At 48.8% G+C, this 25,160-nt stretch overlaps 1 protein-coding gene across 1 annotated transcript in view; it reads right to left on the bottom strand.

Moving 5' to 3' along the window:
* Positions 1-290: 290 nt before the first annotated feature.
* Positions 291-25,160, bottom strand: part of LOC132572171 (E3 ubiquitin-protein ligase TRIM7-like) — a 42,136-nt gene continuing 17,266 nt past the window's right edge. The window contains exons 2-8 of the mRNA XM_060238975.1: positions 16,061-16,225; positions 14,617-14,712; positions 6,997-7,227; positions 5,782-5,804; positions 4,062-4,180; positions 3,105-3,137; positions 291-1,345 (exon numbers count right to left, since the gene is read on the bottom strand). Of these exons, the coding sequence (XP_060094958.1) occupies positions 828-1,345; positions 3,105-3,137; positions 4,062-4,180; positions 5,782-5,804; positions 6,997-7,227; positions 14,617-14,712; positions 16,061-16,225 (1,185 nt within the window). The 3' untranslated portion in view covers positions 291-827. The remainder of the gene's footprint in view (positions 1,346-3,104; positions 3,138-4,061; positions 4,181-5,781; positions 5,805-6,996; positions 7,228-14,616; positions 14,713-16,060; positions 16,226-25,160) is intronic.

Genomic DNA, 25,160 nt, shown 5'->3' with positions numbered 1-25,160 from the left:
CATTTAACCACTACACTAAAGGAAAGCAAGATGGCTGCGTGAATGTGAAAGGGCTATAACGGTTTGAACAGAGACACAAAAACAACAGGAAGAGCAACCGCAATGCAAGCATAGCCCAGCAGGACCCTGGTTATGCAAATCCACCTCTGGATTTTTCTGTCCAACTGCAGAGTTGGGGATGGGACAAGTCAATAAATGATGGCAACCTTTATGACTTGCCCGGCAGTTATGAAATGGCTTCACCCACCTCCCCCCGCCCCCACCAAAGAAAACTGCGGAATTCAAGCAGCAGACTTTTCAACAAAACATCACTTTATAATAAACATAACATCTTTTCAATCTCTGGCATAACTGAAACACAAGTGGTATCTGAACACAGCTACCTTGGCAGGGACAGGATCTCCAGTGTCCATCAGAAAAGGCAGGCTGAACACAGGGCAAAACCTAGCAGATAGTGCCCAGTAAAGAAGAGAGGAAATCCCAAATAGTAACTGAAACATGCAGGACCTCGTCTTCCTCTGTAGGCTCTGCAGCAGTTCCTCTCTTGTGCTTGAGGAGAACGAAGGCTGGAGTGATCAAGTGGGGGGGGTGTCTGTTCAGAGCTCTCCTGTATCTTTTACAATGGGAAAGGCATTACTGTCACTTTAAGGAATAAGATACAAAGGGGGGGGGAAGGAATGTTGGGAAATGGAGGGGAAATATTTCCATTTTACCCCAGTCAAATTTTGGTGGCTGGAGACAGGAGAGGTCTTCACAGGCCTTGAAAAAAGGAAGAATATTGAGAAATACTATTTTCTTCTTGATGGTCCTGGTGTGAAGAAAAGGTCCTAGGAAGAGATTTTGAGGTGGCCTTTTTTATACACCCAAAAGTAGGGCAAGAGAGTCTCTCCACGGAAGGAGGCTCCAGAGAACTCATAGAGAAGGGCTGCTCGGTCAGCATCAAAAAAGGCCACTCGACCCCCAGCATAGCTCAGGCATACTCGGATCCTCTTCAGCTCCCCAGTCACAGTCAGGGGAGGGTAATGTTCTTTTATATAAGCCCTGTGCATCCCTGACCACTTCCCCACAGCCCAGATCCCTTCCTCAGGAGTAAAAGTGAGGCCTCCCTTCCTCCTCACAGACTTTCTGGCCACCCCCACAATCCAGCTTTCCTCACTTCCCACAAGGACTTCCCAGAAATGGCAGCCTCCTGTGAATCCCTCACGGCCCAGCACAGCAGTATACATCTCAAATCTCTCCGGACCTCTGGGCAGAGCTTGAGGTTTTTCTCCTTCTCTCACGCTTTTCTGACCCTCAGACAGGATGAGCCATGAATGGGCTGTGTCTGGATCCAGAGTCACATTTGCTGTTGAGGGAAAATGAGACGACAAGAAATGAAACGGCATCAGCTGGGGGATTTCACCCACTGGCCTGTTTGGCTTCCTTCTCCTGCCAGTCATGGCCTCCTCCCACTAGGCTTCCCAACCCCCCGGCCTGGCAGGGGATCCTTGAATTTGCAGGCTCCTCCCCCACTCTCCAAAAATCCGGAAGCAATTGGGGGAGCGAGGGAGAACTGACAGCAACACTCCCAAGAGCTACCCAGCCTATGCTGGCTGCACCGACTACATGGGCGGAAGAGCACCACAGCGGTGGGAGCAACCCCCCCCCCCCCCGAGAGGAAATTCCGGAAGAGCAACAAGCGGTGGACAGTCCTCTTCAGGCAGCACCCCACCACGAGGAACCAGCCGCCCCGCCAGCCATGGCGGCCGCTCCAACTCCCCAAATAACCCCGAGGTCGACCAGGGAACGCAGGGCGCCAGCCTACTCGAAAGACTTTGTGTCCAGAACTAGGGGGGGAGGAGTGTTGTGTCTTGCATTTCAGTCCTGAAGTTACATCACAGCGAACGCTACAGAGGTGACCAGTGGAAGCCCACTGGTCCCCGGATGTAGCTCGCAAATACGCTCCGCCAATCACGATCTGTGGCAGGAAGTTTAACTGGCCAGGATTGGACCTGGCCAGATGGAGGGTTGTTCCGGGGTATGTATATAATCGGGACCTGGCCCGCATTTCCGCGCCTTGTGATGTACTTGTCAATAAAGCATGTTGCCTTCAACACGTCTCGTCACTCAGTACATTACAGGGGGGAGAACAGCAAGACTTCTTATGGAGCTCAGTCAAGTTCTTGCCCAGCAGCCATTCTCCCATCATTTCAATATGGCAGCAAGTAGGTGAAAAAAGGCAGTTCATCTCCTCAGAGTTCACCTTTTCTTTCATCCTTACCAACATCCGCAGAGCAAGAAGGAACTGGCTGTGGTACGGAGGGTCAGATTTTGAGAAACAAGAGTGTTCTGTAATAGGCTTGCCAATCCCCAGGTCCCAGCGGGGTTTCCCTCACTTTTGCAGGCTCCTTCCCCTCCTCCCAGTCAGCTGACCAGCGAGGGAAGTCCCGCCCCCACAGCCACCATGTGCCTTTCTACTTCTGGAGACTTGAAAGATGCTTGAAAAGACTTACATTTTAGACTGTGTGTCTGTGCCTTTAAATCCAGAAGCCAGGCTGAATGTGGGTGGGGTGAGCTGGCAGAATAACATGGTTGCTCCCAGTAGCTGTGACAGGAGCCCAGAACCTCTGTTTTACAATCTTTTCAGAGGTCGTTTGCATGGTTAGGGGTAAACTAGAACCTTGGTTTCCCCTGTTAGTCTGAAGAACTTGGAACTTCAGCAACTCATGAGTAAATTGCCCAAGTGAGACCACACAAGTGTGAAATTGCAAACTGTTTATTTTGGAGAAAGGGAGAAAGAGAGAGAGAGAGAGAGAGAGAGAGAGAGAATGTTTACAGGGAACATGCAGCTGCTTGGGGTGAGGAAATGAAGATTGTATTCAGGGGAACTGCACTGCTGTATTCTTATTTATTTATTTATTTATTTAATTATTTCAGGGAATAGGAAATTCTCTTGGCTCCACCCTCAAAGTCTCCCACCCCCAAAGTCCCCAGGTATTTTCTGACTGACTTGGTAACCCTCTTCTGCAGTGCTATCTCTGAGAACACCAAGCAGAAGAACACAAATTGTAAGGTGAAGCTTTTTAGTTTAGAAACAATTGATACGTTTATGAAGAAAAATGTACCTTTCTGCAGATGAAGTCCAGAATCCAGAGTGTCTGAGAAAGCAAAGGAACAGAAAGTGAGTGGCAGACCTTTCCACTTATCATAAATCTTGGGACAAAAATATCAGCATGGGGAGGGAAGGCAGCATGATATAGCCCAACATTATCAAATCTTGGAAGCTGGGTTGGTACTTAGATAGGAAACTAAAGAAGACTCTGCAGAGGAAGGAAACAGCAAACTGTCTCTGTTTCTCACTTGCCTTGAACACCTCTTGGTGGGGTCGCCAGAAGTCATTTCTGACTTGATGGCGCATAAGTACATATTCCTTATGAGTTACAGCTAAGGGGTCAAGTAGAAGCTATTTCGGGGTGGGGGGGAGGGGACTGTGTACAAATATTCAAATCTGCTTTCACAAGTCACTGGAGTTACTTGAGATTCATGTCATAGAAAGTATCCTAAGGACTGCAGCCCAAGGGTCCAATCTGGCTAAATTTAGGACGTTTCTAGACACAGGTTCTGCAGTGCCATCCTGAGCAGAGTTACACCCTTCAAACTCATTGATTTAAATGGGCATTTGACTTTACTTTAAAGACAGCATTGTAAAGAGAAGGAGTGTCCCTGAAATTGATCCAGTGGCTGTCTTCATTAAATGCAGATGCCCTGAAGGGCAGTTTCCCTCCTCCTTCCTATCATTTCAGGTGCTTGCTTGACCATCTACCTCACCATGTGCCCTTGCATGGTCACAGTAATGATCAGAGATCAACACAGAATAACATCGAGAAGTCCATGTAATGCAATTCTGAGCTGAAGTTATGGCAGAATTCTCATCAGAAATCTTTCCATGGTGAACTAAAATGGCCTTCTGAACTGATACATAAACTCCCCACGTTCCTGGGTCTGTTAACGATATAACCATCCTGGAACATCAGGCCCACTCTAATGTCCAGTTTGAAACTCTTGCAGTGTTTCTTCATTACCTTTGAATTGCCTCTTGATGACCTCCAAAGGGGGACTGAAATATGAGAAGTACCAGATGTGCCACTTCAGGGCAAGTGGAAAATCCACTGGATTCTCAAATGACTCCTTTTCTTCATACCTGGAGAAAATCCAATAAAGATGCTATCCATCCAATTCAGAATCTCCCGTCCCAATGGATTAAAGAAGTAGAAGGAACTGCCAGAAAGCCAAGAGAGACCCAGGCTGATGTTGAAAACACTGAAGGATTGGGGGAGGGGGGCTTTTGGACAGGCCTGTAGCCATGGGGGGCCTGCCCCTCCACACAACCCCACCCTCCACCTATATGGCCCCTCCTGGTGACCCGGCTCTCCCCGGTGCTTTCGCGGCACCCGCTCTCTCTGTGGCTGCTGCTCTGGCAGCCGCTGATCTCCCCACCACTCTGGTGCCTCCCCCCTCCCTCCCACCAACACACAGGAAAAGCAGCGCTGAGGCCAGCAGCTGCCTCCTCCCCACTCCCTCCGGATTGCTGCTTTTCCCGCTGATCAGCTGATGGGGGGAGGCTGCGGCTTTGAAAGAGTCCCGCTTTTCCAGGGCTTCGGTCTGTCGGTGGGTGGGAGGGAAGGGGGAGGCACTCCGGAGGGGAGCGGGGCTGCCAGAGTGGTGGGCCCCTCCATCTGAAATTTAATTCGGTGGGACCCCCCACCTAAAATTTTCTGGCTATGGGCCCGCCTGTGGAGAGAAATGTTCACCTCAGTGTAGCTCCTGCTTTGTTAAGAACTGGACCTGGGTTCCACACAGCAACTGCAGAGAACGGCTACCACAAAACAATACAGCTGGTTTGTGCACTAAATAGCACTGCAGAAATTAACTGTCCATTTTTCCTGCTCCTTGTGCTGCGTTTTGTGCATGTGGAACAACAAAAACAGGGAAGTGCCCTGCCCAACTCTGCCTTGGCATGAAACAAATGGCATGAGGAAGAGAAGGCAGGAGCCCTCCCTCTCCCAGAGGGGCATTTGAGGCCTAAACAGGGTCTGCTTTCTTTTTTTAGAGCCATTTGCTGCAGGTGGCATGTGACCCTGTGGAGCCCAGGCCAAACTATCTTTTTAAAAAGCAAATGTCTGGTTTGGCCCTAAGAACTGCAACCCCAAATCCCCTGCTCCTGTCTGTCTCGCAAATGTCCAGGTAAAGAACAAGAAAGCTAGTGAGGGTTCTGGACAAGGACTATCCCGGCTGTCTGTCTGTCTGTCCCTCTCTCCCCCCTACCCCTGACATGAAAAAGGCCTAAAAATAGATGAGGGAATGACTGCTGTTCCTGCTCCCTGCAGTACTGAATGAAGGACACATTCACAATGTGGAAACAGCCGTGGCCAATCTGCTGCTACCATTACAGAAGGATCTTTATAAAGTGACTGAGGGTAAGCTGCGGCAGCCGTTTTGTGGCTGACATCATCTCCTGTGGCAGCATCCTTCACACCATGTCAGCATTCCAAAGCTGCCGGCAGCCTCAAAAAGGCTGGAGACCCTTGTTCTAGAGGTGCACATCTAGGTGCCAACCCAGACCACCCACCATTTCACTACACAATTTCCTGCTGACGAGGCTCTGTGTATAAGCCGTTTGCCACTGAAAGATGGATGGAGATCTGATTTGGCTCTGAGTCAAGATGCTGAAGGACTGTGTTCTTCACAGGCTACTCAGTCCAATCCCAACATTATGAAGGTTAATGCTAAAGGCCTACTTACTTCTGCAAGGTGCTTCTGGCATCCTGAGAAAAAATGGCAGAGAGAAAAAGAAAAGAAGATATTGGATTTATATCCCGCCCTCCACTCAGAGTCTCAGAGCGGTCACAATCTCCTTTACCTTCCTCCCCCACAAAAGTCACCCTATGAGGTGGGTGGAGCTGAAAGGGCTCCCACAGCAGCTGCCCTTTCAAGGACAACCTCTGCCAGGGCTATGGCTAACCCAAGGCCATTCCAGCTGCAGCAAGTGGAGGAGTGGGGAATCAAACCCGGTTTTCCCAGATAAGAGTCCACATACTAAACCACTACAACAAACTGGCTCTCAGTGCTTGCTAAGAGACCTCAGTGCTTGCTAAAAGATCATACCAGGAAGACCTCTCTGGAAGATTCTACCCTATGGCATTTTGCTTGTGTCCAGCTAGCAGACTTCACTCAAAGACTGGCATAGATCTTCATAAAGTGGAAGAAAAATCTCTGTGAGGTTAATACGACCAGACAAAGTGGAGCCATTCTGGAGCGGTGTGATCTGCTCTGATCACTTAACAACGATAGTGTTCACAGAGATTTTTCTTCACATGGAAGGCTGGAAGACTGTGTACCCCTTCTGGCCACCTGCAGATGCAAAGGCATTCCTAGCAACGTTTCTTCCATCAGCCTTGCATCACTGCAAGACTTCCTCCCTTTTCCCTGCTACATTGCTGAGCCAGCTTGCAGGAGTTTCCCTGCAAGATGGCTCAACAACAAAAGGGAAGGGAGGGTCTAGCCATCAATGCCATCGTATCTGCACAGATGTGAAGGGCAGGCAGAAGCAAGCTCAGCGGTGGCAGGAACAGGTGTGCAGATGCCATTCCTGTAACCACCTGTTGTTGCTGTTGTGTGTCTGTGTGCATTTGGAGCGCACATCTGTGAGCCGCCACTATAACCCACGTTCCCTGCCCCACAGACATCCTCCTTTTAAAATGTACTGTGAAAAACCTTGCATGGAATCCTAACTCCAGGGGTGGGTAGGTTTCACAGAGCCCCTGCTTTTGTCCAGTCTGCCCCTGGCTGGAGATGTAAAAGGACAGAGAGGAAAACAGCTCACATGCAGAGATGAATACTTCCTAGCAGCATAAACTGGCCTTGTTTGCTTTTCTGCTGAGCAAAGGAGGCACAGAGAAGATTTGGAGCCAGCCTTTTCCCCTAGGGGACCCTGCCTGTTCCTGCCACCCCCCTCACCTGCAGGAGATCACTGGCTGGCAGCTGACACTTCTCTTCCATCTCCCGGATGAGGCTTTCGAGAGAGGAGAGGGCCTCAGAGAGTGCGGCCAGGTGCTGGTCCCTTTTCTTTGCCACCTCCATCTCCACCTCTTCCATCTGGGCCAGCAAAAGCTTCTCTTGTTCCTCCAGAAACATGTGCAGTTGCCTGAACTTTGCTACTGCCTCTTGCTTCTCTCCTTGGGTTTGTTTCTGAAATGGAAAGAGAAGAAAATCGGTCCAGTGCCAGGAACACAGCTGGTCTCTGCAGTGGGAAGAGCCTCTTATGAGAAGAGCACTTTGGCCTTTCAGAGATCACAATTAACATTCAGCAGGGAAAGCGGAAGATCCACCAGGCCCAGCCTCAGGGCCAAAGAACACAAGGATCTCCCTCCAACTCCTGGAGGGGTTCTTTCAGCCACAGAAGATTCAGTCTGCAGCAGAAGACCCAGAGAAAAGAAGGGGGGGGGGCTTGAGTCCATTTGTTCCCCCACTAGAACACCCTTCATAGGTTGACTCCCCCAATCCATATTAGGGGATGATATACCGTACTATTTGAGTAGAAACCCCACTGGGGGCAAAAGAGCACAGAAGCCCCTTCACCTTGCTTCGTCTTCCAATGTAAACTGCAGCTTCCCTGGCTGCATTCTGGGCAAGGAAAAATTGCAGGGGAGGGGGGAACTACACACTACTCAGTATCCCAGGTACTTTCCCCACCTTAGAATCTGCAGTGGTTTAACCCCACTTGGCCCAATTCAGCATCGCTGGGCTACCTATCAACATTTGCAGCAAGCATGAGGAGGAGGCAGAGACTCCTTCGAGGTTGCTTGCTGGTGCATTTACACATATGGGGCCTGAACACGTATGTTCTTCTGCCTGTGATTCTCTCTACAGCAAAGAGTGCCTTGGAAAGTCAACTGATGCTGCTCAAAACAAAACATCTAGGGCACTGGAGGGCAGGCAGCTCCCGAGGCACAAGAGCGTGCAGTTCCACAGCATCCCCAGACTCACCACCCAGGTAATACCTCTGCTTAGAATTGCAATGTTACACCTGCCTAAGAGCTGCCTTTGGGGCCTGTTCTGCTGAATACGGACCAGGCTGTGCATCTAGGGATGCCAGCCTCCAGGTGGGGCCTGGGGATCCCCTGGAATTGCTCATTTCCAGACTACAGAGATTGGTTCCCCTGGAGAAAACATGCTTTGGTGGGTGAATTCTGGTTTTAAACAATTTTATTGATAGCATATGGTAACAATATCCATTTCTATCATCTCTATCCCTAACCCATATGATATTTTCTAATCCCCCCTCCCTCCGTTACTAGACTCCCGCCGAAGTTATATACTTAAAGTTCACTTATAAAGGTACCTTTAACTATAACAATCTAAATTCATATTCTACCTTTTCTAATACTCATTATTAAAAAATTGTCCAATGTCTTTTTACGTTCCATTCTTTCTCTACATAACCTCTAAATTTCTTCCACTCCCTTTTAAACACTTCCAAATCATAGTCTCTTAGAATTCTTGTTAGTTTATCCATCTCACTCCACGATAAAACTTTCACAATCCAATCCCATTTCTCTTGCATTTTTTCTTGCGTCCACAACTGCACATACAATGTCCTAGCAGCTGAGAGCAAGTACCAAATTAAAGTTCTATCTTCTTTTGGAAATTTTTCCATTTGTAATCCCAACAGAAAAGTCTCTGCTACTTTCTTGAAGTCATATCTCAGAATCTTAGATATTTCTTGTTGTATCATCTGCCAGAACTTTTTCGCTCTTTCACATGTCCACCACATATGATAAAAAGAACCTTCATGTTTCTTACATTTCCAACATCTATCTGACATCTTTTTACTCATCTTTGCCAATTTTTTAGGAGTCATATACCACCTATCTCTCTCTCGGCTTGGCTTCGCGAACGAAGATTTAAGAAGGGTGCAATAGTCCACGTCTGCTGCAGGCTCGCTGGTGGCTGACAAGACCAATGCGGGACAGGCAGGTCCGGCCACAGTGGCTGCAGGGAAAAGTCTGATTTAGGGTTGGTGCTGTAGCAGTGCGATTCTTCCTCAATCTCCTTTTGTCCTCAAGACCAGCTATGCGTGCGTTCTCAAAAGAAGAGACAGCCTGGTGGATGGTGTGCCTCCATGCTTTGCGATCTGAGGCTAGGTCAGACCACTGGTGATGGTTGATGCGACAGGTGCCAAGGGATTTCTTCAAGGAGTCCTTGTACCTCTTCTTTGGTGCCCCTCTATTTCGATGGCCGGTGGAGAGTTCGCCATACAGGGCAATCTTGGGAAGGCGGTGGTTTTCCATCCTAGAAATATGCCCTGCCCAGCGCAGCTGCGTCTTCAACAGCAGTGCCTCGATGCTGGTAACCTCCGCCCGCTTGAGAACTTCAGTGTTGGTCACAAAGTCACTCCAGTGGATGTTGAGGATGGTGCGAAGGCAGCGCTGATGAAAGCGCTCAAGGAGTCGCAGGTGCTGACGGTATAAAACCCACGATTCGGAGCCGTAGATGAGGGTTGTCATCACAACCGCTTTGTAAACATTGATCTTTGTGCCTTTTTTCAGATGCTTGTTGCTCCACACTCTTTTGTGCAGTCGGCCAAAGGCACGGTTTGCCTTTGCCAGCCTGTTGTCAATCTCCTTGTCCATCTTAGCATCTGAGGAGATGATGCACCCCAGATAGCTGAACTGCTGGACTGTCTTCAGAATTGATTCACCCACAGTGATGCAGGGAGGGTGATAATCTTCCTGGGGTGCAGGCTGGTGGAGAACTTCTGTCTTCTTCAGACTAACTTCTAGGCCGAATAGCTTGGCAGCCTCTGCAAAGCAGGACGTCATATGCTGCAGAGCTGATACCGAGTGGGAGACGAGTGCAGCATCATCAGCAAACAGTAGCTCTCGGATGAGTTTTTCCATTGTCTTGGAGTGGGCCTTTAGTCGCCTCAGGTTGAACAGGCTGCCATCGGTGCGATAGCGGATGTAGACACCATCGTCATCATCTAGATCTACTGCGGCTCTTTGAAGCATCATGCTAAAGAAGATCGTAAAGAGAGTTGGCGCGAGAACGCAGCCTTGCTTTACACCTGTGCCTATTGGGAAGGTCTCCGAGAGGTCGTTGCAGTGTCTGACTTGGCCTCGCTGGTCTTCGTGTAGCTGGATGATCATGCTGAGGAACCTTGGGGGACATCCTAAATGTTCCAAGATTTGCCACAGGGTGGGGTGGGGGGGTGGGCTCCCTCTGGGTATCCTACCCCCCCAGGGAAAGTGTATGCGCAATACATAGCCTCTCCTCTCCCGGTGTAGTGAATGCCGCGTGGTCACTGTCTGGCTATGCCTGGCAGATGGTCACTGCAATGGCCTCTCCTGCATTACTGCATCCGTAGCAACACCTTCTCGCTGGTCCCCCCCGTTTTTCACAGAGTTTGCTACGTCATGGTGCGACCGAATTGTCCGGCGGTATAACCGGATGGGCAGGCTGGGCCCACCAACCTTGCCAGCCTAAGAGAAGGAAAACTCTAACATCAAACCCGGGCAGATAGAGCTCGTTAATGTAACACCTACCACCTGGAGGACTCGCTGCCGGCGTCCCGGCTTATTGGGCCATGGCAGATGACCCCCAGGTGAAAGGGTGGAGCCAGTACCGCGCACACTGGGCTTCACCTAAAAAATTCCTCTGCGCAGGCCTGAAGGGCATATCCACATACACAACCCACAACGCATCAAGTCCTGTAGCGATGGGCAAGGGGCGAAACGGCAGGTGGAAGGGGCCACTGGAAGCCGCAGTCCCGATCCTGCATGTAGGCGGTTCAGGGTATTGGTCGCCTGATGCTAACCCGGAGACGAAAGCATTTTTCGGCAGCACCCTGAACGACCAAGCAGCCTTATCTAGGGACAGCACTGCTTGCTCCACACGGAGAGGGGCCTAGAAAAGGTGGCCTAAACAAAGCTCGTCTCCTCCACCCCAGTTGGCTAGCCACGGTCAATGGGCATCCTTACTTGCGGTCAAAAAATAACAACAAAGAAAAGGCATGCACCTGCCTCACAAAGTGTGCAAAGACTAAAGCTTGCGTGTTGGAACATCAGAACCATGCTTGACACAGTAGACAGTGGTCGCCCTGAACGACGCTCTGCTCTAGTTGCCCACGAACTTCTCAGGTTGAATATCGACATAGCAGCTCTCAGTGAGGTCCGTTTCCCTGAGGAAGGTAGTCTTCAAGAACACGGTGCTGGCTATACCCTCTACTGGTCAGGTAAGTCAAAGGCTGAGAGCCGCCTTTCTGGCGTTGGCTTCATGGTCAAGAACTCCATTGCCTCCAAACTCGAAAACCTGCCAACAGGTCACTCAGATCGCATCATGTCCATGCGCCTCCCACTTCAAAACAAGCAGCATGCAACACTCTTCAGTGTGTATGCCCCAACCCTTCAAGCAGATCCTGCAGAAAAGAACAAGTTCTATGCTCCTCGTACGGAAGACCCCTACAGAGGACAAGGTGATCATCCTTGGCGACTTCAATGCCAGAGTAGGTAAAGACTCGGAAGCCTGGAAAGGAGTACTTGGCAAACACGGCATTGGCAACTGCAATGACAACGGGCGCCTCCTGCTAGAATTCTGCATGGAGCACCAGCTCACCATCACCAACACTATCTTCCAGCAGAAGAACAGTCTGAAGACAACCTGGATGCACCCACGGTCCAAGCACTGGCACCTTATCGACTACATTCTGGTGCGCCAGAGAGACCTTCAAGATGTCTTACACACCCGAGTAATGCCCAGTGCAGAATGTCATACGGATCATCGTCTTGTACGCAGCAATCTCCGTCTTCACTTTAAACCCACACCCAGGAGAGGAGGTATCCCTCGGAGGAAGTTTCAGGTTGGCAGTCTCCAGTCAGCCGAAGTTAACGCTGCCTTCCAGGCAAAACTCCAGTCAAGAATTGAGGACCCCAGTTGCCCCACAGACCCTTCTCCAGAAGCACTCTGGGAACACCTAAAAACTACCGTCCTGCAGATCTCTGAAGAAGTCCTCGGGTTCTCCACAAGGAAGAACAAGGACTGGTTTGATGAGAACAATCAAGAGATCCAAGATTTACTGGCGAAAAAGAGATCTGCCTACCAAGCACATCTTGCTCAGCCCTCCTGTCCTGGGAAAAAAGCAACCTTTCGCGCTGCATGTAGCAACCTCCAGTGCAAGCTTCGAGACATTCAGAACGAGTGGTGGACCAAGCTTGCAGAGAGAACCCAGCTGTGTGCAGACACTGGTGATTTAAGAGGGTTCTACGAAGCCCTGAAGGCAGAATATGGTCCATCATATCAGACTCAGAGTCCCTTGCGTAGTGCAGACGGCCAAGTGCTCCTCACAGACAAGGCATCCATATTGAACCGGTGGTCGGAGTATTTTCAGGTTCTCTTCAGTGCCAACCGCGTAGTTCAAGATTCAGCAATTCACCTCACCCCACTTCAACCAGTGAAAACAGAGTTGGATGAGATCCCCACCCTAGAAGAGACTGTTAAAGCCATCAAGCAACTGAAAAGTGGCAAGGCAGCAGGAGTTGATGGAATTCCACCAGAGATCTGGAAGCATGGGGGCACAGTACTACATAGCTCACTTCACAAAGTACTTGTCACCTGCTGGGAACAAGGCAAATTACCACAGGACTTTCGCGATGCAATCATCATCACCCTATACAAAAACAAAGGCGAAAAGTCAGACTGCTCCAACTACCGGGGGATAACCCTGCTCTCCATCGCAGGCAAAATCCTTGCCAGAATACTCCTGAACAGACTGGTGCCCGCCATTGCAGAAGAACTCCTCCCAGAGAGCCAGTGCGGCTTCAGAGCTAACAGGAGCACCACCGACATGGTATTTGTTCTCAGGCAGCTCCAAGAGAAATGCAGGGAACAGAACAAGGCTCTGTATGTGACTTTTGTCGACCTTACCAAAGCTTTCGATACCGTTAGCATACCACCTATACATCATCTTAAAACAATTCTTTTTAATACTCTTGACATGTTGATATTCTCATAGAGTTCTTCCAAAGATATTCCCATGTACCCATCTGTATTTCCTTGATTGCATTAATCCCCCATTTAATCATTTGAGATTTTACTACTTCTTCTTCTGAAGACCATTTCAACAATAACTTATATATTTTCGATATTAATTTTTCATTATCTCCAAGCAGAACCTTTTCCATTTCTGTTGGTTTGCGTCTAATTCCTTCAGATTTAATATCATTTCCCATCAAACTTTTTATTTGTTGCATTTGAAACCAGTCATACTTGTTGTTCAGCTCTTCAGCAGATTTTAATTCAACTTTATCACCTTGGATCTTTAGTAATTGATTATATGACAACCCTCTCTCTTCATCAGATTCAACCGTTATTTTTATTACTTCTGCTGGTACTATCCATAACGGCTTTCTTTCATCACCATATTTCTTGTACTTTATCCATGTATTTAACAAATTATTTCTGATATAATGGTGAGAAAAAAACCATCCATCTTTTTTTCCCCATAGTACATATAAGCATGCCAACCGAATCTGTTTCCATGAGCTTCTAGGAATGAGCTGGAGGGTGAATTCTATGGCCCTGTGTCAGTTTTGGATTAACCATTAAGCAAAAGAAATACACGCCTAGGGTACCAAGGGAAGGGGACACCCCACAGATTTTTCTCATAACTCTCATGCCCTTAACTTTTTCACTGGTGCACTCAGAGCCGGCCATAGGGCGCATGAGTGCCCCAGGCAGCCTCACTGCCCGCCGCCCTCCCGCGCTATGGCCCCAATTTTAACACCTGGGTGAAGCATGAAGCACTGCGCTCCTGGGTCTCTTTCAAGGCCGCCCCCCGCCATTCAGCTGATTGGCGGGTAAAACAACACTGAGGCAGAAAGGACGAGGACCCACTGAAAAAGCAGCCGCCACCGCTGCTCCTCCCCACTTCCTCCCCACACTATCCAGGGAGGAAGTGAGTAGGCAGTAGCCAGCAGCAGCCGCCTTTTCAGCGGCTCCTCATCCTTCCTGCCGCCACTGCCCAACGCTGATCCTGGTGAGCAGCCAGCCTCTACGCTGCTTTACCCGCCAACCAGCTAATTGGCGGGGGCAGCAACCTTGAAAGAACCCCTGGAAAGCGGCGCTTCACCGGGGCATTAAAACTGGGAGGGAGGAAGGGGAGGCAAATAGGAATTTGTCTAGGGGGCAGGAGCGAGGGCCGATTTTGGGGCCCCCACCCTACCAGCACCCTAGGCAAATGCTTAGTTTGCCCAGTGGGCAGGCCGGCCCTGGGTGCACTCAACTGCTAGTTAGTGCTAAACAAATACAAATAATATAGCAAATATAAATTAAACTTAATATACTTGTGAGGTCTGGCCTGGGGATGGAGTAAAAATCTGAATTTTTAATCTCTTATTTCACCTTCAGTACTTACTGAGTCTCAACGTTTTGTCAGTTAAGTAATGGAAAGGCAGTGGGGCAACGTTGTTGGGCTGTGATTAGGGCAACTCCACTTCCCAACTGAAGGGGAGGGGGCGGCCTTGTGAGCTGATATTTCTGCTCTTTGGACTCTGTTCATTCCCCAGCCACAGTGACACTTACAAGCAAGTCTTGGCTTTCCCTCTCAATGTCTCCTTTATACGCCACAATTCTCTCTCTCTCCTTCTTCAGAATCTCCAGACAGTTGCAGAACTGATCCTGCGGGGGGAGGGGGGGCAAAATTGAAATGCATTCTTTTTTAAAGGTTTACTCCATTCTCTTCCCTCCTGCCCACTACTACACACACATTTACACACACGTGCCCCAGCTACGGGTTGGATATTTTTTACATTAAAAACAATTATTTGTAGTCAATATATCACTAAATTGTGTTAACACTCCAGCAATCTGTCAAGTATTGCTTACTGTAAAGAGAAATGGCAAAAACCTCAGTGGTGAGGGATGGTAGTGAAAATCAATACCTTCCAGGGCTGGTGCACCCACTAGGCAAACTAAATGGTCACCTAGGGTGCCAGCAGGATGGGGGTACTGAATTCGGCCTTCCCCCCTCCCCCCAGACAAACACCTAGTTTGCCCCCTCCCTTTGCTGTGGAGGGGGGACAGCAGATCACCAGTCTGCCTAGGGTGCCATGGGCCGTCGAGTTGGCGCTGATACTTCCCACACTTCCTCAAAAACCTCTTTTGATACGATCTTTAAAGAATGATCCAAATCAGGTTTGAGAAAAAACTGTAGCAGATCTGCAGAAAACTGAGAAGATGAGTGGAAACACCACAGTGTTGCACCAAACTAAAACCCCCTGCAATTTCAGAGGGGGCTGAATGCAGCAAGAATTCTGGATAGAAATAACCACAGTTGCAGGAAGCGGGGGGGGGGGAGTCCTTGCAGTGCCACAATGCAGCGGGAGGGCTGGGGCTCAGTGGCAGAGCATCTGCTTGGCTAGCAGAAGACCCTGGGTTCATTCTCTTTGCATCTCCACTTGAAATGGTAGCCATTGATGTGAAAGACCTCCGGCTGAGTCCTTGGAGAAGCACAACTAGTCAGAGTGGGCCTGGACATGTGTAGCTTTCCTACCCCACCCCCACCCCACCCCCACCCCACCCCCAGTGCTGTCCTTCTGATTTGAACTGCTTCTTCACAGCTAGGATGTGCAAATGAGAGACAAGGTTCCAAACCTGCACACATTCTCTCCCAGCCCCCAGGCAAAGAGCAACTCCAGGACAGCAGATGACATTGGGAAAGCAGTGTGTGTATGTGGGGGGGGGATTTAAACAGGGAGTTAGGCAGCTGCCCCTTCCTTGCTCTGTCACACAATCATCTGACTAGAGGGCAACACAGCCTGACAGGAAATGAACTCATCTCCCCATATCACCCCATGTCGGCCTCAGCAGTGGGCAGGAAGCAATGCACTGGGGAGACACCAGGCCAGGAAGGAGGCAGCAAAGAGGTGTTGTGACTCCCCAATTTAGGCCCAGAGGCCAGGGCACAAATTGGAGGGAGTTTCCCCGCAAAGAGATCCCACCAACCTCCACCTTTTGGCTGTCCTACCTTGTACTCTTGGGAGGCCTCCTCAAGAGGAAGGACTTCGTGATCTCTGTGCTCCTTGGATCGGTCACAGACCCAACAGATGAGGGCTTCATTGTCCTTGCAGAAGAGCTTCAGGGGCTCCTGGTGCTTCTGGCAAACTCTCCCTTTTCCAGCTGCCACTGCTGCCTGCTGCCCAAAACCAAGACACAGGATTTGTTTCATTTTTTCCTCTCCCCCAGGACAGTTTCTCTCTTGTAATGACTGGATATAGTCAGTGCCTTGTTCAGTTAAGAAATAACACCCACATCCACCCATCTGAACCCTATGGATTATGGTTCTCAGTTGCAGTTTGGGGAGGGGAGAGGCACTTTCTCGATGTGAGGGATCTAGAGGTGCCGCTGTCAAGAAAGTGGCCTTTCTCCAAGCCATTTCTTGGCCTTTCAGATTTTGGCTCAGGGTTGGGGCCTAGTAAGTGACGGAAGGCCCCTATCAGGGAAACAAGTGTCCCGATGGCTTGCAGTTCAGAGAGAGATCAGGGATGAGAAGGCCACAGATCATGGAACCTTCAACCCAATGGGAGATTGGTAATCCCACCCCCTCATTCGCACAAGGAACCTCTGTGTGTGTGTGTGTGTGTGTGTGTGTGTGTGTGTGTGTGTAAAAGCTTGCTTGGACTGTTGGCACACACAAGCTGAAGAACGTGTTGCATGTCTAAGCAATGCCCAAGATTGGCCAAACGGGATCAGGCCAGCTGAGAGCAGTCTGGTCATCCTTTGGACTAGGTTGGGTGTTGTGGTCAGAATACTCGACTCTTGGATCTGAAACTCACAGGGAATTTGGCAATCCCACCCCCTCATTTGCACAAGGAACCTGGGAAGGGGAAGGTGAGAGCTTGCTGGGACTGTGGCCACACATGTGAAGGACAAAAATTACATTAAGACCTGAGAATCTCCTGTCTGCAGACTGGCAGCCCCTCCCTGCGAGCGTAGTCGCTACAATAAGTTAGCCTCGTAGCAGAATGGCAAACAAAGAACAATTCACTTGTGCATTCTTTCAAGTTTCTGGAAGCTGCTTCTCAGGGGAAAGGGGCGTAAGAAATTCACATGCCATTAGGCAGGTGCTTACAAATAACAAGCCATAATTAATGGGGCGTGGTTATTAGATCAGGGGCTGGACCACTGACCACGCAGAGGGAGGCTTCCTCCTCCTCCTCGCGGACTCCCCCCTTCGCACCGACCTCTTGCAGAGCGACTCTCTCGGCTATTTCCACAAAGCTGGCCAGCTGCTGGTTGGGGCGGAGGCTGTTGCGCTGAGCCCTTCCTCTGCACTGGGGGCAGGCAGGCTCGGCGGCCCCCGACCGCTCCCCCAGCTGCGGGTCAGGCAGCCTCGGCAGAAACTGTGGCCACACTCGGCAATCATTACAGGGTCGTTGAAATAGTCCAGGCAGATGGAGCAAGAGGCTTCCTCGCAGAGGTCGTGCAGGGGATCCCCGGCTGCCATGGCAGCCGCCTCCGCCAAGCGAGAGGAGAGACGAAGAGAGCTACTTTCGCTTTCCCAAAGAAGCGACGGGGTGTTTCCTTTCCTGGGAATCAGCTCCCTGCCGGCGCCCAATCAGCGGCCGAAGACGAACCGGCGCCAAGAAAGAGAGTGGCGGGAAGGCAGCCCTTGGCAGGGAATTCGGTCCTGATGGGGAGCAAAAGTCTGAGTTCAGCTCAGACTTCATTTGGAGCAGGCTTCATTTGGAGCTCACAGGAGCCCCGCTCCGGAACCTCTGAATTGTATCCTGCTCTTTCTTTCTTAACCCCCCTCCCCCAAAAAACACCTTGCTTCTGGGCTCCACTGCCTGTGAGAATTTTGCTGAACTCTAAGCTTTGACAGACTTTCTAATATCCCCCCTCCCCCCACACACACACAAATAATGGGGAAATAACCCAAACATATAAAGCAGAGAGGCAGAAATCTTCATCATGCCACTGTGGCCACAAAGGAGAAAGTACTTTAAAAAGTACGATGGGAGTAAGATTTTATTTGGACAGTTATAATTCAAGAAGCAGTTTAAGGTAGATGCTGAACTGACATAATTTAGGACACCTTCCGGTGATGTCAGGGGTGTGTGGCATATGCAAATGAGTTCTGGAAATGAGTTGTGCTAATGAGCCCTGGCATCTCTTTTTCTATGAAATGACTCCTGGTTCAGCGGCACCTTTAAGACCAAAATGTTATATTCAAAGTATACGGAGAGAGGTCCCCTTTGCCCTCCTTCGGCTGCTATTTGCAGGCGCCCCGGAGGGAAGAGGCTTCCCTTTGGTCTTTAGGGGACTGGCCCATGCAGTGTCCCAGGGGCTGAGAGGTTTCCCTGTAGGGCTTGATGGGAGTGGGGGGGAGGTCAGAGGTTTCCAGCAACTCCCCTCCCACAAAAAAAAAAAATCCTGGAAAGGTTCCCCCAAAGATGAGATTAAATCAGCAGAAAACCAAGAGTGCCTTGACCTGGATAGCCCAGGCAAACCCAATCTTCTCAGATCTCAGAAACTAAGCAGGGTCGACCTGGTAAGCGTTTGGATGGGAGACCTCTCTGGAATACCAAGTGAGGAAGATAAGGGCAGGCTTTATTCAGACACCTCTCTGAATATCCTCCTGACCCCCAGTAGGGGTCAGTCACCAGAGGACACCATGACTTCCAGGTGTGTGCACAAACACACACACAAAATCACAAAAATACCAGCCAGAGAGAGAACCTAGCAGTAAGCTTCCTGAGTCTTTTTGTTTCCCGGCTAAAACACCATCCGTATGCTGACTCTTGTTGCAAAGCAACAATGAAAAGATACAGTGTTTGAGCAGAAATGCCACTGGGGACAAAAGCGCAGAAGCCCCTTCCCCTCACTTGGTTTCCCTATTTAAGCTGCAGCTTCCCTAACTACACTTTGGACACAGAAATAAAACTCCGGGAGGGGGGGGGAGAGAAATCTACATGCGGCCAGGGCTTTTTTTGTAGCAGGAACTCCTTTGCATATTAGGCCACACACCCCTGATGTAGCCAATCCTCCAAGAGCTTACTGTAGGCCCTGTAAGAAAACCCCTGTAAGCTCTTGGAGGATTGGCTACATCAGGGGTGTGTGGCCTAATATGCAAAGGAGTTCCTGCTACAAAAAAAGCCCTGCAAGCATTCCAAGTACTCCTCCCCCTTAGAATCAGCACCGTTTGAATCCCACAAGTCTAAATTCAGTCTCAGTAGGGTAGCTATCAGTGATTCTAGCATATTTTGGGGGAGGAGTGTTCAGGGAATGAGCTGTCTCTGAGTAAAATTCCAGCTGCAAGATTCCACCCCCCACCCCCCTTCTCAGCTCAGTACATGTCAGGTGTTAGTTACTGGGGAGAGCAGCCCGCCTCAGCACTGACCGCACAAGGCCCCTGTGCAGGCATCCAGCAGCCCTGCCCATTCATTTTACTGGTTTCAGCTGGAACAGTTGGAAGGGGGGGGATAGATCCAGGTGGGTACCTGTTTTGGTCTGAAGCAGCAGCACAAAGTCTGAGTCCAGGGGAGCCTTTAAGACCAACAAAGTTTTATTCAAGGGATCAGCTTTTGTGTGCAAGCACACTTCCTCCGGTACACTGAAATGGAAGGTGACAGTTCATGGATATGCAGACAGTGGAAATTAGCATACAGTGTAATGACAATGTTTAAATAGATGTGAAAACTAAACGGGAATAACAAGTTAAGTAAAGCAAGTAAACATGTCAAAATAGGAGATTGGTTTTGTCTAAGTATCTTTCTCAGTCAACATGGTTTTTGTGGGGGAGTTTCTCTCGTCTCTTGGGAGTGGGGGGGAGTCCTGATTGGTTGAAGGAGATCAAAAGATCATTGGCCTAAATTTGAGTTAGGCAAGTCAGCTGCCTGCTGTTGATTTTCCCCGCTCCCCAGAATACTAGAACTCCAGGGCATTCAATGAAGCTGACAGGAAGTAGGTTCAGGACAGGTAAAAGGAAATACTGTTTTACACAGAGAGTGATTAAAATGTAGAATCCACTGCCAGAGGATGCAGTGATGGCCACAGGAATCAAGAGCTTTCAGAGGGGATTAGACAGATTCATGGAGGATAAGTCTATCAGTGGCTACTGGCCATGGTGGCTGAGGGGAACCTCCACATTCAAAGGCGCTAATCCTCTGAATCCCAGAGCCAGGAGGCAATGGGGTGGAGAGAGCTGACAAAGAGAATTTTTCTCCTCCTCCAAAAATATTAGAACATGGGGACATCCAATGAAACTGATGGGCAGTAGGTTCAGGATGGACCAAGGGAAATACTTCTTTCCACCAAGAGTGGTTAAAATGTGGAATTTGCTGACAGAGGATGCAGTGATGGGCACAGGAATGGACAGCTTTTAAAGGGGATTAGAAAGATTCATGGCAATAGGGCTATAGGTGGCTACTAGCCACGGAGACTGAGGGGAACCTCCACTTGCAGAGGTCGTCAATCTCTGAATTCTAGCACCACCAAGCAAAGGCATCTATGCCCTGTTGTCGAGCCTAGGTGATTGCCTAGGGCGCAGAGGGCACGAAGCACCAGAGTGTGCAGGTCTACAACACTCCAGCCCACTCTTCAAGTAGAACGCTGTTCAGAATTCTAGTGTTAAGTCTACACTTTGTGGGCCTCTTCTGCTGAATACTGAACCACTGGCGCATGGAACATCCACATTGAAAGTGGCGGGGGCTTTCCTTGTCTGTCAACATTTTTGCTTCAATAATAGTTCTAGAATCTGTTCACTTCCTAGCAACAGTAACATTTACAAGTAGATCTTGGCTTTCCTTCACTATACGTCCTTTATAGGCCACAATTCTCTCTCTCTTCAGAATCCTCGACAGTTTGAGAACTGATCCTGGGTGTGGGTGAGGAAAAGACCCCAAACTGAGATTTATTTACTATAAAACAAGGAATACCAGGGCTGGAATGCAGAGGCGGGCAATACAACAATAGGCAAAAGCCACCTCTCTGAACATCCAAGCCTCACTAGGGGTCACTAGAAGTCAGCCATGACTTCCAGGTATGCACACGCACACAAAACATACAAGAAGCAAAACTGTCATTTAAGGGCCAAACTAGATATAACTGCCTCATGTCTGTAACAGGATCTTCAATGACATTTCTGAAATATTGCACGAAGGTAGCTTCCTCACAAGAATGGTGTGTCCTGTTCTCTGTTTGCCACTTCAGTACAAAAATATTCACAGGGACAACTTTCCTTCATGGAGATTTACTCCATCCTTTATACTCCCACCCACCATTCCACCCACAGGAGAGTTTTTTGTACTAAAAAAATTCAGTCAGTATATCACTCAACCGGGGGTTTTTTGAGCAGGAACACACGGGAACGCAGTTCTGACTGGCTTGGTGTCAAGGGTTGTGGCCTAACATCCAAATTAGTTCCTGTTGGGCTTTTTCTACAAAAACTCAAGCAATATACCCAAGCACTGAACATTTTAAAAAGGCAAAAAGCTCACTCGTTTGGGTGGAGGGGGCGCAGTTTGAGAATGCCAGGCAAGAGGCTAAATGGCACTTGATTGTGGGGGTGGGGGTGGGGGGTGGAGAAAAGGCATACTTTCCACTCCACATTTTCCCATGCTCTTTGTGTGGTGGGATTTTAGTAAGATGACTTAAAGTTCATGATAGGGGTTGGGCTTTATCAGATATGTCAGATGTTCATCACAGACTGACAATTACATTAGCTCCTGCGGACGGAAAAAGGGTATTTAATGTGTGATTTTATTTTTGCCACTTTTGTTGTTCTGGACAACCACCTGATAGTCTTTGGGCAGAGCAATCAGCATACATTCTTTAAGAAATAGTAGTGCACTTTAATTGGGTATTTGTTTAATGTAACAAATTCTGCATGCTGCATATTGTGCTACATGATTAACAATAATTGCAACACAGTTTGAATTTTAATAAATGGTTTTAATTTTTGAACAGGTTTCTCTCTCTCAGTTCATGGGATTCTTGCCATGGCTTAATGGCAGAGCATCTACTTAGCAAGCAGAAGATCCCGGACTGACTCCCTGACATTTTTGGTTGAAATGAAGAGGTAGCAGCTGATGCGAAAGAACTCCACCTGACTCCCTGGAGAGCCGCTGCCAGTCAGAGTGGACCTGGGCAGACCGAGAATCTGACTCAGAATAAGGTTGTTTCATGTGTAGGTCTCCCACCCCCCAGTGCTGTTCTTCCAATCTGAACGGCAACCACACAGCTATGGTGTGCAAGCGGGGACACACACAGGTACCAAATCTCCACACTATTCTCTGCCAGCTCTGCCACCACTCCCTCGGCGAACAGCAGCTCTTTACACAAAGAATGATTCAAATGTGGGATTTGCTGCCAGAGGATGAAGAGATGGCCAAAGGAAGACACAACTTTGAAAGGGGATTAGATAGAGATCCTTTTCAAACTGTCTTTGCATTCCATTTTAGTAACTGGTTGCTAATAAGATTTTGTTCCTGTCATTTCAGACAGACCAGTTTTAGTAACTGGCTCCTAGTGGAATTTATCACTAAGCATAGAGGAGTAGAAGTTGCCACCACCACCCCAGCCCTCAGGATGTCAGAGAGGAGGAATGGGAGCTGCTGCTGCCTGGCGCCCTTGCCCAGTAAGCCAGACAGTGGAGGTAGTGGCCCCACGAGTGGAAGGGGGAGGGAGGGAAAGGAGACCCCCTGGTTTCTGCCCACCACTGCACCAATGAAGCAGGAGATGGCAGCACATTAGAGTGGCTCTTCAGGGGCGAGCACAGCAAACAAAGTGGGCAGGATTTGGTATCCCCTCCAACAAGTCTCAAGAGGCCCCTGCTTGTTACCACCAGATTTTCCAGGAATGTAGATTATATCGGGGTGGCTAAATTGCTTTATGCAAGAGCCACACAGAATAAACATCAGATGTTCGTGAGCCGCAAGACACGAACATCAGATGTTTGAGAGCCACAAGACAAGAAGGAAGGCAGACAGGCATGCAGGCAAATAGATTGGGGGGAGGGAAGGGTAGAAAGAAAGCAACTTTAAATGCATTCCCCAAGTTTCTGTCTGACTTGGCTTGGATAAGTGATTTAAACAGAGAAATGCCTTCTCCTAGCCAGCTGATGGAGTGGGGGGGGCTTCAAGAGCCATACAATGTGTGTGACACAGTCACATATGGCTCCTGAGCCACAGTTTGGCCACCCCTAGATTATATATTAGTATGACCATCTGTGCTGAGAGCCAGTGCATTGCACAAGGTGGTAGGACTTGAACTGATGGGGCCTGGGTTCAAATTCCTGCTCAGATATAAGATTCCCCGCCTCTTGCGGGGGGGGGGGGCTGAATATCTGTGGACTGGATGTCATTATGCCCTCCCCCCACACACACACTTGGTCCCTCTCCTCCCCTCCCCAGACCTCCCCCTCCCCAGCTCTGCCCCCAAACTCTCTGGGGTGAAGCTCACTCGCTCTGGGCCTGACTTCCCTCTCAGGGTCACAGTGAGGATAAAGCAGGAGCTCCCAGTTCCTTGGAGAACCAAAGGAGAGCAAGATGGCTGTGTGGATGTTGAAGGGCCTATAATGGTTTGAAAAGAGGCACAAAAGCAACCGGAAGAGAAACCTTAAAGCAAGCAGAGGCCAGCAGGAGCCTGGCTACGCAATCCACCCCTGGATTCTTCTGTCCTACTGCAGAGTTGTGGATGGATCAAGTCTGTAAATGACGGCACTGTCTGGGACTTCTCTGGCAGTTATGAAACGGCTTCCCACCTCCCAAAAAACAAACAATTAAAGCAGCAGCGTTTTCAACACAACATAACTTTATAGTAAGCATAACATCTTCTCAGTCTCCGGTATAACTGAAAAATAAGTGCTATAAGTGCAGCAACCTGGATAGGGACAGGACCTTCAGAAAAGTCAGGCTGAACACAGGCAAGATCGAACCGTTGGTGCCCATTAAAGAAAAGCGGAAGTCCCCAACAGTAACCGAAACAAACAGTCCTCAGGGTCAAAGAAGGCTCACCACGAATCTGCTGCCGATTCTGGTCATAAATCGACCCAGGCCACTATTAGGTTTTTTTCTCACGAAAGGGGTACATTTTATACCAGTTGCATTAAAACTCTACTTGGCCAAAACAATACCCCAACTTACTTATGGAACTATGTTGGGTCCATCCTTATCAAGCTTTGATCCCCTTGAAAAAATTCAGTCCAAATTCTTGAGAGCCATTTTCCACTTTCCAACCTGCGTTTCCAATGCAGTACTACGCTTGGAAACTGGCTTGCTAAGGATAGAGGCTAGGGTGAGCCTGCTTTCAATCACCACTTGGCTCAATCTCAGCCATTGCCCCACGAATATCACATCGTTGATTTTAAAGGATAGATATTGTTCTTCTTGGGTTAGAGCCATCCATCAGAAATTGTTTATGCTTGGCTTTTCACCTGAATCTCTCCAGATAATGGCCCTGGATCAAGCCAGGGCCATAGTCAAACAGAGACTACAAGATATTGAGAAACAGAATGATATTGCCAAGGTCCCGGATTATCTAGCTCCCCCTCAAAGGAGATATGTGTTAGCTCCAGCCCCCTCTCTCTCAACTCTAACAATACCATCCCACGGAATGGCCTTTTCTATGGCCCGTTGTAATATCTTTCTTTCAGCAGTCGTTGAGGGCCGCTTTAGAAAGGTGCCTATGGCTCGCAGTTGTGGAAGCAAGAAAAAATACCAGAGAAAATGGGATTGGATTATAAAAGTTGTCATGGAGTGAAATGGACAAATTAACAAGAATATTAAGAGACTATGATTTAGAAGTTTTTAAGATGGAGTGGAAGAAGTTCAGAAGATACATAGAAAAAGAGTGGAAAATAAAAGGACACTGGACAATCTTTGATAATGATTAAGTTTTTAAACAAGAGTATAACTTTTGGTTCATTAATAGTTAAGGGTACCTTTAATATTTGTTTTTCAATAAGTAAATAACACTGGCGGGGGTCAAGTAACGGGGGGAGGGGTGGGGGAAAAGTAAGATATGGGGCAGATAAATTTTTCTTTTTTAAGTTGTAAGATATATAGATTTGCTACCATATGTTACCAATAAAAATTGTTTATACAAAAAAAAAGAAAAGAAAGGTG

The sequence above is a fragment of the Heteronotia binoei genome, chromosome 5 (genome assembly GCF_032191835.1).
Source record: "Heteronotia binoei isolate CCM8104 ecotype False Entrance Well chromosome 5, APGP_CSIRO_Hbin_v1, whole genome shotgun sequence".
NCBI classification, from domain to species: Eukaryota; Metazoa; Chordata; class Lepidosauria; order Squamata; family Gekkonidae; genus Heteronotia; species Heteronotia binoei.
The sequence above is the reverse complement of the archived record's forward strand: the minus strand, read 5'-3'. Positions and strand labels throughout refer to the sequence as shown.